The sequence below is a fragment of the Diabrotica virgifera genome, chromosome 2 (assembly GCF_917563875.1).
Source record: "Diabrotica virgifera virgifera chromosome 2, PGI_DIABVI_V3a".
Classification (NCBI taxonomy): Eukaryota; Metazoa; Arthropoda; class Insecta; order Coleoptera; family Chrysomelidae; genus Diabrotica; species Diabrotica virgifera.
Genome location: NC_065444.1, coordinates 260556696 through 260573474, shown reverse-complemented (window position 1 = coordinate 260573474; position 16779 = coordinate 260556696). Strand labels below are relative to the sequence as shown.

General features: G+C 32.6%; 2 protein-coding genes across 3 annotated transcripts; one reads left to right on the top strand and one right to left on the bottom strand.

The window, feature by feature from the left end:
* Positions 1–37: 37 nt before the first annotated feature.
* On the top strand, positions 38–16021 carry LOC126880584 (splicing factor 3A subunit 3). The gene is made up of 3 exons (XM_050644542.1): positions 38–881; positions 12383–12726; positions 15442–16021. Exons 1-3 carry the CDS (start codon positions 243–245, stop codon positions 15959–15961), a joined length of 1503 nt encoding a protein of 500 aa, XP_050500499.1. The 5' UTR covers positions 38–242; the 3' UTR covers positions 15962–16021.
* On the bottom strand, positions 1188–4666 carry LOC126880583 (uncharacterized). 2 transcript variants are annotated; one of them, XM_050644541.1, is made up of 3 exons: positions 4345–4666; positions 2153–4112; positions 1188–2067 (listed from the first exon to the last, which is right to left on the bottom strand). In XM_050644541.1, exons 2-3 carry the CDS (start codon positions 4107–4109, stop codon positions 1850–1852), a joined length of 2175 nt encoding a protein of 724 aa, XP_050500498.1. In that variant the 5' UTR covers positions 4110–4112; positions 4345–4666; the 3' UTR covers positions 1188–1849. The 2 variants fall into 2 exon arrangements, with proteins under 2 accessions (XP_050500498.1, XP_050500497.1); XM_050644540.1 differs by having other exon boundaries at positions 2153–4666.
* Positions 16022–16779: the final 758 nt, after the last annotated feature.

Genomic DNA, 16779 nt, shown 5'->3' with positions numbered 1-16779 from the left:
AAAGACATTGACTTTGTATTTTCATTTATGCAATTTTGTGATGTTTAGATTTAAAAAACTTTGAATATTTTATAAAAATATATTTTGCGAGAAAAAAGTACAACGTAAAAAAGAAGATTGAACTGAAGTTTATAGGTTAAGTTTAAGTTTGTAATCGAAATCGTTTCGTTTTCGTTTTGTCGTTTGTACTTTATTTTGCACTTTATTTGTGATAATTGATAATAAAGACAAATTAATACAAAATGGAAACAATTTTGGAACAACAGCGTCGTTACCATGAAGAAAAAGAACGTTTAATTGATGCCATGGTAAAAGAAATGCTTCACAAAAAGACAACTTTCAGAGAAGCAATAAACTCAGACCACCGACAAAAGTACCTGCTGGATAGATATATGGCTTCAACAGAAAGACTAATAGATCTTTATGATGATAGAGACGGACAGCGTAAGGCTGAAGTAGCCGCTCTTACGGGCCCCAACGAGTTCCAAGAATTCTACAGTAGGTTAAAATTAATCAAAGACTTTTACAGAAGGCATCCAAACGAAATCAGTGTTCCTATGTCAGTGGAATTTGATGAGTTTGCCAAAGCCAGGGAAAATCCTAACGAGGATATGGCTAACTTTGTAGAATTTACAGATGAGGAGGGCTACGGGAAGTATTTGGATTTACATGAATGTTACGAAAAGTATATAAACTTAAAAGGCATAGAAAAGGTAGATTACATTACCTATTTGGGTATGTTTGACCAACTATACGATATTCCGAAGGAGAGAAAAAGCGGTGAATATAAAAAATATTTGTTATGCCTAATTGAATATTTGACTTGGTTTGTGCAGCGTATAAAGCCTCTAAAGGACTTAGACATTGATCTACAAGAACAAGTAAGTATATATTTATTTAAAATTTTATATTTTATAATTATAATATTTTATTTAACACATTGAATGCTGATGATTCAAGAGTTAAGTCACAACGGTTTCTACTTACAGCCCGATGACTGAACTCTTGAGTCAAGTACACCGTATGGCAGGTGGAGCAGGAACATAGAGCTTCAGTGAAAACTCTCCATTGAGTTCTATTTTGTGTTAAGGCCTTCACCTCATTCCAAGCCTCCTTGACTTCTTATCTTGTCCATGATGGACTTTCTCTAAGTTTGTGCTGGGCAACCTCTTTTTCCTTGGCAGCCATTCCAGGTTCCGTACGGGACATTTAGACTATGCATTGTTGAACAAAACTTGCTGAGATTTTTTAACAATTCAATTGAAAGCTATAAATTAAATAGACTTAGGTGAAAAACAAACAGATTACTTTGCTCAATTAATTTCAAAGACTTAACTTGACTAGTTTCAGTGTAAAACTGGTTCAATCCACGGTTCTGTACGGGACAACATTTAGCTCCTATCTGTGCAACTTAAGCATTAACTTAAAAATTCTGTGATGTTTTTAAACATTTCCTACTGTAATTATACACTTTGATTCCTAAGACTTCAATTTTTGTAGTTATGCTTATTTGTTCAATACTCTGTTTGAAAATAAAATGGTATAAATTAAAATAAACAGTTCCGTATGGGACACCTACTGGTTCCGTACGGGACCTATGTGAAATATTCCTAACATCCCCTTCATTTATTTGTTAAGAAATAAAACATAGACTGTGATGAATGTGAAATATATTTATTTAACTTATTATAATAGGTTTTCCTTCAATTAACTTAAATATTAATGAATAATTAATATAAGTTACACTAAAATATTAATGAAAATTTATCAATGAAGTAATTCTAACTACTTCAAATTTTAATGCTACTTAATAATGCTACTAAACATAATGAAGAGTAGGCTAGGCAAACTAAACATTCAGTTTTTTGAAAATCTCATCGTATAGGGATACTCCATTGATTTCAAAATGACGATTTGATACTGGGTGTGGCGGTTCCTTGATCCTGCACATTATATTGACATGATGCAGTGTTTGGATATCAGGCTTTGATGGCCAAAAGAATCTTTGGCCCACTCTGGCCATGAATGAGACAGTTATGTCTTTCTCCGATTTATTTTCAACAATCCCTGCAAAAAAATACAAAAATTGCTAAGTTACCAGTAGGTTCAAAATATTCAACACTATTATATATATAATAAAATAAATAATTACCTGGATACCATTGGCTGTCATATATCACTCCAACCCATGATCCTACAACTGTCTCTTCACCAACTGGTAGTGCAGTAGGTGTACACATTTTGTCATCATCAGAATCAGACGAGGAATAGACATCCTCATAGCGTAGGCGCCTCTGTTTTAAATCTAATTGCCTTGAGAGGTCTTCTTCCGCTTCTTTGGAAATAATGTGTTTAGTCATTAACGATTTTGCAGTCCGTGCAACAAGTATGCTCGTAGAGTCATAAGGCATAAAGTAGTGGCATTGCCGAATGTCAGGAATAGACTTTATGTCTGCCCATTTTTTTTCCATTTCCTGGGCATGATTTTGTACATCTTCTTCAGGCAGAAAGATAATATGTGTCCCTTTTATTTCTTCTTTAGCACATTCATAAAACTCAAAGGGATTTGAAATTGTTCTTTGTCTTGATTTGATTTTGATCCATACTCGGTGCTTTATGGCGCCCCCTATCGCATCAACAGAGCCTTTTCCATGGGAAGTGGCGAAAAACAACCAGTCAAAGTCAATTTTGAAATGTTTTTGCATTGAGCACAAGAGTCCAGCTGTATATTTGTTTTTGAATTGAGATGAGGGACCATCAGAGAATATTGACAGTTTTTCCAGATTAGGGAACCTCTTGAGAATATCTTCAATTATTCTATACAGAAAAACTTTAATGCTGAGTTTTTGATGTGATAAATCATCACTCACAATGGTGTATGAGGAAGTTGCACTACCAGTCCAAACACAAGCTGTAAATAAAGTTACCTGTTGATGAGACCAATGTGCGGACTGTATCTCATCCTGTGAAATCAAGGAAAAGTTTTCTGCAAAATCAATCTGCAGAGTTCCTGACTTTGGATTATTTTCAAGTCTCCTTGCTTCAAATTCTTCTGATTGCACATTTTTGATATAGCAATGAACTCTAAATGTAGGCAATTGTTTTTTTATTTCACAAATTACATCTTTTACAGTACCGCTGTGCTCAACTTGTTTTGGCCTTTTTTCAATGTCAACCCATTGTTTCCAGACAATTATTTTCCCTTCATCATAATCACTGACAGTTAACACATGTGCAAGTTCATGTTCAACCAAACTTTTGCATTGGGAACAAGTTCCTAACATACAGTTTTCTTCGTTTAAGCTGCAAACAAGTTTTCTTAATAGTTCTTTGCCATTTGGTACAAGATCCTGGTTTAATACTTTATTACTATGCAAGGATTCTAAAAGATAGTTAAAATTTCCGTGGTATTTACACACACATACCGTGTGTGGTGTATCACTTACTAAAAGGACATGTTTTGGTCGCAGATCATAAAATGTGGTCTTTGTCACTTGTTGCAAGCCTGTTTCTTGGATGAATTGTTGATAGGCTTCTTTGACTGACATGACAAGAAACCTTTTTTGCACATTAGCTCTTTTGTTAGTTACAGGGTCCTTAATTGATTTTGTATCCCTTTTTCCTGGAGCCTGATAACTTATATCATCCCTGATAAAAAAATCTTTGACAGTTTTCTTTACCTCATCAGAGAGTTTGGTTGTACACTTACGAGGAGGTTTGGTCAATATCAAATTTGGGTATTCCAAAATCAGTTTCCGTACAACAGCTTGTTTCTTGGAAGGACTATCTGGTAAAACTTTTTTAACCCTATTTACAGCCTTTCCTAAGCTCTGAGGCCTTTTATATGAGCCAAGTTCTGAAGCTACACTGGGAAAATTTGACTCTTCTCCTAATTTAGCTAGCCTTTTCCGCTCTCGTTGTTTTTGTTTCCTTAATGTTTCATATTTTCTTTTACTTTCTAAGATATCTGGCCTATCTTTAAAAAGATCTCTCTCCTTTGCTCTTACGGCTTTCACACGTTGCCTCTCCTTTTCCTGATGTGCAGCAAGTCGCTGGGGATCCAATCGTAGCTTCTCAAAATATCTTTTCTTTTTTTCTTTATTGTCCATTTTCTGAAAAGATAAATACATGTAAGTGGTTTAGGTCTAGCTTAAAATGATGTAGGTCTATAAGGCTCTTGTAAAATTTGGCTATAAAACATTTAAACAGGCATAGAGTGTGACTTTTGCATCCATAATACAAATTTCCCGTACGGAACTGTCCCGTACGGAACTACTGTTTCATATAAAAATACCGAGTTTGAAAAAACATCAACTATATGAGTGTATTGATAATTCCACTTACCTAACTTTTGAAGGTTTTGACGTTTTAGTCTTATTTTGTTCTCTCGGGAAGCTAACTTTTCCAACTTTTTGGTTCCGTATGGGACACCGAAATCACTCTTAAAGTTTATTTTTCTGTTAAGTTCTGAAATCACTGAACATCATAATTTAGGTTGATAGTGCTGGTTTTTGAGGTTATGTTGATAAACAAAACAAAACATATGACATTTAAGAAAAAATAAAGAAGAAATCAGGTGGGCCAACTTGATTACATTTGAGACTTTGAGCACAGTATCAGCTTGTCAAACTTTGGGTGCACAAAAAACCTAAATAAATAGACAAATTTTTAATTTTACGTTTTGATTTATTTTTATTAGAATGTTTTAATGCCTTTTCTAATGAAATTTCATTTTATTATAAAACTTTATTATTTTGCATTTAGGCTCATTATTTCTGGAATGGCTGTTGGGCATTCCACTCTAGGACAGTCTTTGCAATACTGGAACTATTCTATTAAAGAGTGTGACCGATCTAACCCTACTGAAAATACTAACCTAGAATTACAATTGTTGTTTTACCTGTTGACATTATGAAATTACTGTCACGATCGATTACTTTTATGTCAAATCATCTTTATTCGCATGATTGATTGGTTATCTATTTAGAGTTTTAGAGTATTGTAATTGGTACCCAATTTACCTTTGAAGTGGTGGACAAATTCACATACTTAGGCTCCCTGATCACCAAGGAGAACGTCATGACGGAAGAAATCAAGAGAAGGATAATCCTAGCAAACAAATGCTATTTTGGACTGAGTAGACCTATGAGAAGCAGAAACTTAAGCCAAAAAACAAAATAACCATATACAAAACCCTTATACAACCAGTGTTGACATATGGATCAGAGACATGGACCATCTCCAAAGCAGATGAAAACCTTCTGCTTATATTTGAACGAATGATCCTGAGAGGAATATTCGGTGGCATCTGTGAAAATGGTATTTGAAGGAGGTACAACTACGAGGTATACAACAAATATAAACATATATTTGGTTGTAAAGACGTAGTATCTCATAAGAATAGGAAGACTAAGATGGGCAAGACATCTAGCAAGATCACAGCATAACAACCCTCCTAGAAGAATCCTTATGTCACAACCTGTGGGAAGTAGAAATAGGGGTAGGCCAAAACTTGGATGGAAGGATTGTGTGTAGATGAGGATGGGAGAAAAATAGGCTCAGCAAACTGGCAATGGATAGGACTGACTGGCGTAATAGACTTGGGAAGGTCGAGGCTCTTTCATAGGGCTGTAGCACCATTGACGATGATAATTGGTAACCAATTATACATGTATAAGTATACTTTGCTTTAATATGCAAATACCTGTCAACAAATACCTAATTTTCTAGCTCAGTGTATAATAATCATGGAGGTACATTTTTTTCTGTCACTCAACTGTAACACTATAATAATTTTAATGCATTTGCATTTCTGACAATTTATAGCTTCATCATTATTCAACCCGGATCTATCCACTGCTGGATATAGGTCTCCCACAGTTTTTTCAATGCATTTCTGTTTTGTGATGTTTGCATCCAGTTTTTATCAATCCGTTTTATGTCATCAGACCATCTGGTTGGCAAACAACCCCTACTTCGATAGGCTTCTTGTCTTGGTCTCCAGTCTATTATTTGCTGTATCCACCTGTTATCCGACATTTTAGCTATATGCCCTACCCAGTTCCCAGGTCATAATTATTTCTATGGCATCTGTCACTGCTGTTCTTCATCTTATTACCTTGTTCGTAATTCAATCCCTACAAGAAATGCTTAACATTGAGCGTTCCATGGCTCTTTGGGTAACACAAATTTTATTTCTTACTTTCTTGATTATTGTTAAAGTTTCTGCACCATATGTAAGTATTGGCGATACATACTGATCAGTTTACAGCTTACAGTTTTAAAATTACACTATAGTAATACTCTACTCTTGAGTAATTAGAATAATAGACCAGGGCGCATCTGTAAAAATATTAGTACATTTGGACTTTGAGAGGTGACTCAAATTTTTTTGCAGAAATTGCTTGAAAATAACTCAAATAATAATATTTGAGTTATCCTCTCTCTCAAAAAGATCCGGAACATTGTTTAAATAATCAAAATGTCAAAAAATTAAGGAAAAATTCAATTTTTTTCTTCGTTTTTTGGTTATAACTTTAAAAGTATTCATTTCTGAGAAAAGTTGTACTTACATAAAAATTGAGGAAATAAATTTACTACAATATAGAATTGGTTAAAAATTTAAAAAATAGTCACCCTTGTTGCAGAATAGCAATAATTGCAGAAAAAAACCATACAAAAACAAGTATTCGCATTTTACGTTTTTCAACCATTTATGCTACACTTAGGACCTTCATATTTCACCCAGAAAAACTTTATGATACAGTAAAATAATACTGTAAATTTCATTAAGATTGGTACAGTGGAACCTCGATAACTCGGATTAATCGGGACCGCGGCCGATCCGGGTTATCGAAAATCCGGGTTAGCCGGAGAATATAGTAAAAATTAATAAATAACCTCCATTACAATTACAAAAACATGAAACACATATGCACAGTACACATCTAAATTACGTATAGTTGTATAGAGTGTAGAGTTTTGTTCATTTCTTGGTAAAAAACTCAGTCATACTGTAGAGATGTACCGACACCATAATATGGTAGGTCTGGATCCTGCGTACAAAAAAAAATTGATAAATAGCAAGCTGAAAATTTGTTATTAGCTTAAGGGTGTCTAGTCGGACAAACATTAATATATGGGAACACTGGAACAGGGGAAGTTTTAACTGTGGAACAGGTTAAAAATTTGGAACGGTCAGACCACGAAAACGGCACATGTATTTTTTCCGACAGAACATACATCTGATTATAATATCTTTCGAGCAGATCGTGATAATTTTGATCATTTTAAAGATAAGGGAAGAGGTGGCGGTGTCCTGATAGCCGTTAAGAAAAAGTTTAACAGTTTTGCTCTATCTATACCTCATACTAAAGTTGAACAAATTTTTGTACTAGTTAATATTGGAACAGAGAAAGTTATTTTTGGCTCTGTGTACATACCGCCACGGTCTGATCATGAAATATACGAAGATCATTGTAATGTCCTTGATTTTATATTAATGAACAATAACTACTCTAAGGTTTTTATTTCTGGTGACTTTAATCTTCCGAATGTTACGTGGACAAACGATAATTTAGGAGTTAGTTTATTGAACTATCCACCAAATTCACCAGCTTTACATATGGTCAATTGCTATAGTTTTTACAACCTTTTTCAAAATAATTTTGTGTCCAATAGTAGAAATGTAATTTTAGACTTAATCTTTTCTAATTGTAACGAGTTGAGTGTTGTAAATGCTGCTGATTTAATTTTTCCTAACTCCCTTAACCACAATGGTGTAACATTTGATGTTAATATAATAAATAACAGTGATCCTTTAAAGTATGCAGAGTCATATTATGATTTTAAAAACGGTGATTATATTGGTATGAACTTTTTCTTGTCAGAAATAGATTGGGATTCACTAAAGGCTTTGAATATTGAAGACGCTGTGTCTAAATTTTACGATATTGTCAATCATGCAATAAATTCTTATGTTCCTAAAAAAGTATGTAAGACAAGTACATTTCCAATTTGGTTTAGCCCGGAGTTAAAACGACTAATAATAGAAAAGAAAAAATATCATAAAAAGTATAAGATGTTCAACAATTATGATGATTTTATTATTTTTCATAACTTACGATCTGAATGTAGTACACTGAGTAAAGATTGTTATAATTTATATGTTAGAGATTCTGAATTTAGAATTAATAATGACCCAGGCACTTTTTGGAAATATATAAACAGTCGCAAAAAAAATTATGATGTACCTTGCCATTTATATTTAGGAGATGATCAAAGTAGTTCTGGGGAGGAAGCTGTGAATTTATTTGCCAAATTTTTTTCTACAGTGTTCACTGACCATAATACTACCCCCCCACAATATCAATTTGAAAATGCTGGTAACATGAGTTCATGCTCTTTTAACATAAATACTATTTTTGAGAGTATTCACAATTTGGCTCCTAAACTAAATTTTGGCCCTGATGGCATTCCTAACTATCTATTAAAACAATGTGTTTGTACTATATCTAAGCCATTGTGTATACTCTTTAATAAATCTTTGCAAGAAGGGGTTTTCCCTGATTGCTGGAAACGAAGTTACGTAAAACCTATATTTAAATCTGGTTCAAAGTCAAATGTGGAAAACTACAGAGCAGTTTGTACTATATCAGCAATTCCAAAATTATTAGATTATTTAGTTACTAAGCAGCTTACTTGTGAATTCGGCAGTATTCTGGTGAATGAACAACACGGTTTTGTACAGGGTAAATCTACAGTAACTAATTTACTTCTTTATCAGAATGACATTGTTATTGCTTTGGAGAACAAATTACAAGTAGATTCCATCTATACTGATTTTTCTAAAGCATTCGATAAGGTCAATCATAATATCTTACTTGCAAAACTTACAGCATACGGTGTTTCTGGAAGTCTCTTTGATTGGATGCAAAGTTACCTGACTAATCGAAGTTTAAGTGTAAAAATAGGATGTTTTCTTTCTAATGCTTTTACAGCTACATCTGGAGTACCGCAAGGTTCCCACTGTGGCCCCCTTCTATTTAATCTGTTCTTGAATGATGTTCACTCTATTTTTAAGGAAGTTAACTTTTTAATGTTTGCTGATGATGTTAAAATATACAAGACTGTCAATAATGAGGATAACATTTTTCAGCTTCAGTCACAAGTAAATGATTTTTATGAGTGGTGTGGTAGAAATGATATGGAACTTAATATTAATAAATGCTTTTTAATAACTTTTGCTAGATCCCATTCGCCTATTCACCATCAATATTTTATTAATAATACTCCTGTCACACGTGTGAACGAAATTCGGGATTTGGGTATAATATTTGATTGTAAATTAACATTTTACTCTCACATTGACCATACTGTTTCGAAAGCATTTAAGATGTTGGGTTTTGTATTGCGTTCATCAAAAGATTTGTCAATTCACACAATAAAAATCTTATATTGCAGTATCGTGAGATCAATTATTGAATATGGTTCTATTATCTGGTCACCTAGTTATGCATATCAAATCCTAAATATTGAAAAGGTTCAAAACAAATTTTTACGTTTCGCAGCTTTTAAGATGGGTTTAACAGTTAGAAATTATACTTATGATAATATATTAAAGAGATTAAATTTACAAACTCTTGAACGCAGAAGAGTCATGTTGGATATTTGTTGTCTTCGCAAAATTATCTCTGGTGTTATTAACTCCGAAGAATTGATAAGTCTTGTATACTTTAATATACCTGCTAGATTGACACGAAATCCACAAATATTCAGGGAACAACGACATGCTACAAATTATGGTCAATATGCACCAATTAGTAGATTGGCCCTGTATGGAAACAAGTTTAGTCATGTAATAGATCTGTTTGGTTCTTCAGTTTCCTCTATTAAACAAGAACTCGGGCGTCTTGAATTTTGAATTTAAAAAATTAAATAGATTTAACTGTTATAGTTAATTCAGTTGTTTTCATCATTTACAAATAATTTATATTCTTTTTTATTTTTTATGTTTGTGTTTTATAGTTGTAGTTTTACATGTATCTAAATTTTATATTTTCATTATTATGACAAAAGCTCTGCTTTATTGTATTTTGTATGTATTGGGTTTATCCCGTTAATAAATAAATAAATAAATAGAACAGACTTAAACTCTCCGAACAGAGATTAAACTCTCATGCAAAAATCAGACTGCTATTTATCACCAAATTGGCGTTTTAATGAGTGGAACATGTAGAATATGTCAAATGACAGGAATTATGACAGGTGATAAATAGCAGTCTGATTTTTGCATGAGAGTTTAATCTCTGTTCGGAGAGTTTATGTCTGTTCTGTCGGACAAAACAAATGTGCCATTTTCGTGTTCTGACCGTTCCAAATTTTTGACCTGTTCCACAATTAAAACTGCCCTTGTTCCAGTGTTCTCATATATCAAAGTTTATCCGACTAGACACCCTTAAGCTATTAATAAATTTTTAGCTTGCTATTAATCAACTTTTTTTTCATACGCGGGATCCAGACCTATGGTAGCATAATATAATATTATGATGCTGCAATAAATTTATTTTAAAGATTCGTCTTTATCAATCCTACCTAATGTTTCAAGTTTCTTTTCCATTGTCACTGCAACATTTTTACCATTACGTAGACAAAGCAAACACAATCCGAAGCACAATTACATTACAGAACGGAAGTGATTAATAGGCTGTACTACACACAATACAAGAATTTTTAAATAGTCACGTCTTTTTTAAACAATGCTAAGACAGTTTGACATAAATAAAGAAAAAGGAATACAGACAGGTGTCTGTTCTTTCCGATAAGCTGAGACGGTCGCTCTGGCTGCCGCCGTGTGCATGAATCATTTTTACTATTGTACTTATGTGTTCAAATTACACAAATACACATTATCTCTGAAATATTATTTGGCCTACATACATTTTTATTTGATAAAATTGTTAAATTGTTTATTTGTTAAATTTTTGTCTGATGAAAATCGGTCCGGGTTAGCCGGACTTCCGGGTTATCGGGGGCCGACTTATCGGGGTTCCACTGTATTTGCAAAATAAATTTTGCAATCCAGCTTTTGCAAAAAAAAATCATTTTTTCAAAATGTTACAGGATTGAAAATAAAGTAGATAGCAAGTTGAAATTTTTTTGCTTATAGAAGTGTACTGTACCTTTCATTTACAATTTGCAAAATTAAAATCGATTAACTACCACGGCGTCAGGAATTTTTTTAAATAAACATTAATTATTGGTGCTACGTGCAGGACAGCGGATAGTTTGCTCTGATTGGGCATTCCAGTGACCTTTGATAATGATTGATACATTTTAATTTTTATTACATTTCGATATTAATAAATAAATTTGTTTATTGCAAAATAGAAACACATACTCTATCCTTTGAAATAACACTTTTTTTAGCAAAAACTTTCTTTGTTGATACATTTTAACTTAGAGAATAAAAGTTTATTATTTTTAAACATATGCAATTGTTTAAACAATATTTCACAAACAATAATAAAATTAGTTTGATTTTTGTGGAATTAAAATATTAAAATACAACAAAATATAGAGTAAGAAAATAGTATATTAGATAAATATTGAAAACAATTTTGGTGGAAATCAAGTTGTGTGAATCTAACACCGCTGTCCTGCGCGTAGTACCAAAAATTAATGTTTATTTAAAAAATTTCCTGACGCCGTGGTAATTAATCGATTTTAATTTTGCAAATTGCAAATGAGAGGTACAGTACACTTCTATAAGCAAAAAAATTCAACTTGCTATCTGCTTTATTTTCAGTCCTGCAACATTTTAAAAAATGAATTTTTTGCGAAAGCTGGATTGCAAAATCTATTAAACCGATCTTAATGAAATTTACAGTGTTATTTTACTATATCATATAGTTTTTCTTGGTAAAATATGAAGGTCCTAAGTATAGCATAAATGGTTGAAAAACGTAAAATGCGAATACTTGTTTTTGTATGGTTTTTTTCGCAATTATTGTTATTTTGCAACAAGTGTGACTATTTTTTAAATCTTTAACCAATTCTATATTGTAAGAAATTTAATTACGCAACTTTATGCCAGTACAACTTTTCTCAAAAATGAATAGTTTTAAAGTTATAATAAAAAAAACCAATAAAAAATCGAATTTTTTCTTCATATTTTGACATTTTGATTATTTAAACAATGTTCCGGACCATTTTGAGTGGGAGGATAACTCAAATATTATTGTTTGATTATTATTATATTATTATATTATTATTATTTTCAAGCAATTTCTGCTAAAAAATTTGAGTCACCTTTCAACGTCCATCTCAGAACAGATTCGCCCTGGACTATAATAAGAGTCTAATGTATTTTACTTTTATACAGGTTGAGCAGGTTCTGCTAAACTGGGATAATGGAAGTGTACCGGGATGGCCAAAAGAAACAGGGTCTGCACTAACAAATGTTGGAGCCCACTTGGACCTCTCTGCATTTTCAAGTTGGGAAGAATTGGCATCGTTAGGTTTAGACAGACTGAAATCTGCCTTAATGGCGTTAGGATTGAAATGTGGAGGTACTTTGGAAGAAAGAGCTCAAAGATTATTCTCAACAAAAGGAAAAGGTTCCTTGGATCCTTCACTTATGACGAAAAATAACAAAGGCAAAGCCAACAAAGAAAAGGAGTTATTGAGACAAAGAGAACTTGCAACTTTAGAAGCCCAAGTGTACAGGTATTTGTTGTTTATTTAGTTTATTATTACTTTCTTAGTATTTTACTAAGACTTTGTCATTTAAGAGGGTAGGCACAAATATTTTACAGCTGTCCCTACTTTTTCTTTCTTTACATGGTAAATTATGTGTATACCCCATTCCAGGAATATACGATCCTCTTGGATTATCGCGACAACGAACATTTTACTGTGCAAAATATGAAGAACGAAAGTAAATTGCAAATTATATTGTTGTTTATTGGAGTAATTATTAGAGCAAAATACTTTCGTACTTCTTATGGTGCACACTGAAATATTCGTTGTCGCAATAATCCAAAACAGTTGCATATTCGTGGAATACACCATAATAAAATTCTCATTGGCGTGGAGATTAGTTAACAATGACATTGTCATCATTAACTTAGAGATGGCTTTTGAATGCTCGTGGATAACCGTTACTTGTTTAATGGCTTAAATCAGCGTTTCCCAATTGGTGGGTCACAACCCACCCGTGAGTCGCAGAGTGGCTCTTACAGTAGCTGTGTAGCGTATAGGGCCGTGTTCCTTATTTTTTTCTACCATCATAGGTGAGGGATGGGTCGCGAATATGAAAAAATATCAGAAGGTGGGTCGCCAGACATAAAAGGTTGGGAACCACTGGCTTAAATTATTAATTCAGTTAATTAATATGATTATTTTTTCACTAACTATGTATTCAGTGATTACAATAACAACTTGAATAAAATTTTAAATTCGAAAAAAATGTTATAAATCACAACGGAACATAATTTAAAACATAAATCAAAGATAAAAACGTTGTTTTTGTGTTACGTTTGGCCCCTAAAGACGATTCTAAGTTCAAATTATTGAAGCTGGCCCAAAACGCGTCGTGACGTCATATGATTATATGTTTACATTCTGCACCAACAAAGTAATCAAAACTGTATATAATTTTAAATTAGACATTATAAACGTCAGTAGAAAATACGTTTGATCGTTTGAACTATTTTAAATCCATAGAAAACTTGTACTTTTATAAAATGGCGCTAAACAATACTTATGGTATTTTCTTCTATTTTACATAGTAAACTTTCTTTCCTTTCCTTCAAAAACTGTAACAAACACCAATCTCAACAAACTGGTATATATTATTACAATGGCATACGATACTTAAATGTCATTAGAATATAAATATTTTTCCCTTATTCCGCGACGATGAGCTGGTCAAATACCTAAGTAGGTGGAGGCCAATAAACTAAAGAAGAAGAAAAGAATACACCTAAATATACAGTTGAGTCCGCGAGTCTTTACCCGTGCGTCATTAATACCTGGTTAGATAAAACACATACTTTTTATTTAGCATCATTCTCTTGCACACATGAAATTAATGACAAACCAGCTGCCGCCTGTTATTTAAGTAAAAACACATGTTATTTTTATGAAAGATTAATACTCAGTGTATTGAAAAGAGATAGGTACAAAGAGAGACGATTGGGTATGACTTCACATATTTTAAGTACAATTTCTGACATTTTGGTTTGTTTACTTTCGTGGCTGTCAGTTTGTTGAATTTTTGCTGTTTTTTTTTGTCGAGTTTTTTCATTTTGAAGTTTTTATAGTGTACAAACAGTTGTTTTCACAACTAATTTTATATTGGAGTTAGAAATTTTGTGATAAGTTTATGTTATTTTAAGATAAATTTTGACAACGTACAAAGCTAACCTCATTGTTGACACAGTTGAATGTTTGTGTTTAAGGCTCCGCCAAAGTGAATAAAATAACAAAAAGAAAATATGTTATTGAATTTTTTTATAAATTGTTTATTTATTTATTAATCAATGATAATAAAATAATTTATTAAGCTACTTCAAATGTAGCTGTAATGATGCACCAAAATTTTAAAGCAAAACTTAAATTTGACATTCTATTTATTTGATAACGTCAAATTTTATAATAACCCGTGATCGGAATAATATCCATTTGCCGTTGCGTTCAGTAAATTTCCAACTTATTTCTTATGCTTTAAATGATGACGCACGGGTAAAGACTCGCGGACTCAACTGTAACCATAAATATAACCGTAAAGTTAAACTATGTGACGTCACGGGTCGTTTGAACTATTTTAAAATACAGAAGACTTTAAACTTGTACTTCTAAGTTATTATGAGTTTTTGAAGAGTGAAATTTTGGAAACCTCATTTTTAAACAAAACTGAACAATATTATGTAATAAAAAAAATGTGCAAGTTCCCTATTGCATCATCTGCATAGCAGATTATTTTATATCCCATTTTATCCCCATGTTTTTCTCCCATTTGATCCTTTTTTAGTTCTTACTTTTTTTATTATTTCATCCATGATGAGGTTGAACAATAAAGGACTCAAGGAATACCCCTGTCTTATCCTATTGCCAGCTTCAATTGGGTCAGTTAGTTCATCTTCTACTTTTACATTTATTGTGTTGTTATTATTATTCCTAGAGATACCTCTCTTGAATATAACAAATTGATAACGTCCTTTAGTTTGACTCTGTCAAATGCTTACTTAAGGTCCACGAAACATAAATATGCAGGTTTGTTGTATTCTAACGATTTCTCTTGAACTCGTCTCATTATAAATATAGCGTCAGTGCATGATCTTCCCGACCTAAAATCTTGTTGTTCTTCTGCTAATGTCATAATTTCTAGTATGATTTCTAGTATTGTGATTTGTAATATTAATTTAAATATTTTTTTAGATTAGCAGAGTGGGTCTCACCGCAGAGAGCTGCGACAAAAGAAAATGTGCAAAGAAAACAAGCTCGTACTGACGGAGAAAGAGACGACAGCGAAAATGAAGAAAGCGAAGATGATAGTCCTGATGAAGGTGACGATGATGTTCCGTATAATCCAAAGAATCTTCCTTTGGGATGGGATGGAAAACCTATACCGTACTGGCTGTATAAACTACATGGTTTAAACATCAGCTATAATTGTGAGATATGTGGAAATTACGTTTATAAAGGCCCAAAAGCATTCCAAAGACATTTTGCAGAATGGAGACACGCCCACGGAATGAGATGCCTTGGTATTCCTAACACTGCACATTTTGCAAATGTTACACAGATTGAGGATGCTTTGGCACTGTGGGAAAAGCTGAAAGTCCAAAAACAAAGTGAGCGTTGGCAACCTGAAACAGAGGAAGAGTATGAAGATTCTCAAGGCAATGTGGTAAATAGAAAGACTTACGAGGATCTTAAGAGACAAGGGTTATTATAGGTTATGAGTAGTTGTAGAAATTATGTATTGTATCAAAATAAACCTTTTCATGTAATAAAACTAATCGTTTTTTAATGTTTGCGTTGATGCACTGTATTTTACAGATAAACTGGTTTTATTCGCACAAATACATTTACTCAAAGTAAAGAGTTAATTTATTCTGGAAGAAACTATTTACAGGAATTTAGTTCATTTCTGTCAAATTACGAGACGTGAGACACCCGGGGCCTGATTCTAATTCATTTCGATATCGCAATTTAATTTTGACTCCGCCATGACAAATGCAATTTAAAGCGATTCTTAAGTTGGATTTATAGTTTAACGTAGCGTAGACGTAGACGTAAGAGACGGACTGCAGACGTAAGAAAATATTTTGTCAATTATTTATAAATTAACTCGGCGGAATTTTTGCGCATGAGTAGAAACAGTGACTTAATTTAACAACATAGCCTAAAAATTATAGGAACCGTAAACAAAATTTTGTGGTTATTTATTTATACTAATATTTATTATAATATTTATCCGTTTTGTGTGTTACAATGGATTAGGAAATAAACGAAGGTATGCTCCTTGGTGCCGTGGAATTTCCAACTATGTTGTTTCATTTCCTGGTCTTTAAAATGCTCATTGGATTTACTTATTGTATATGTGTAGATAATCCCGAATTAACAAGCTAATAAACAACTGATATACACTCACCGGCACACAATTCCGCCACCCAAAATTTTTGATTAAGTTTGATAATTTATAACTTTATTATTTGTACTCCGATTTTCAAGATTCTTGCACAAGTTTGTAGGTACATTGTATTGATATCG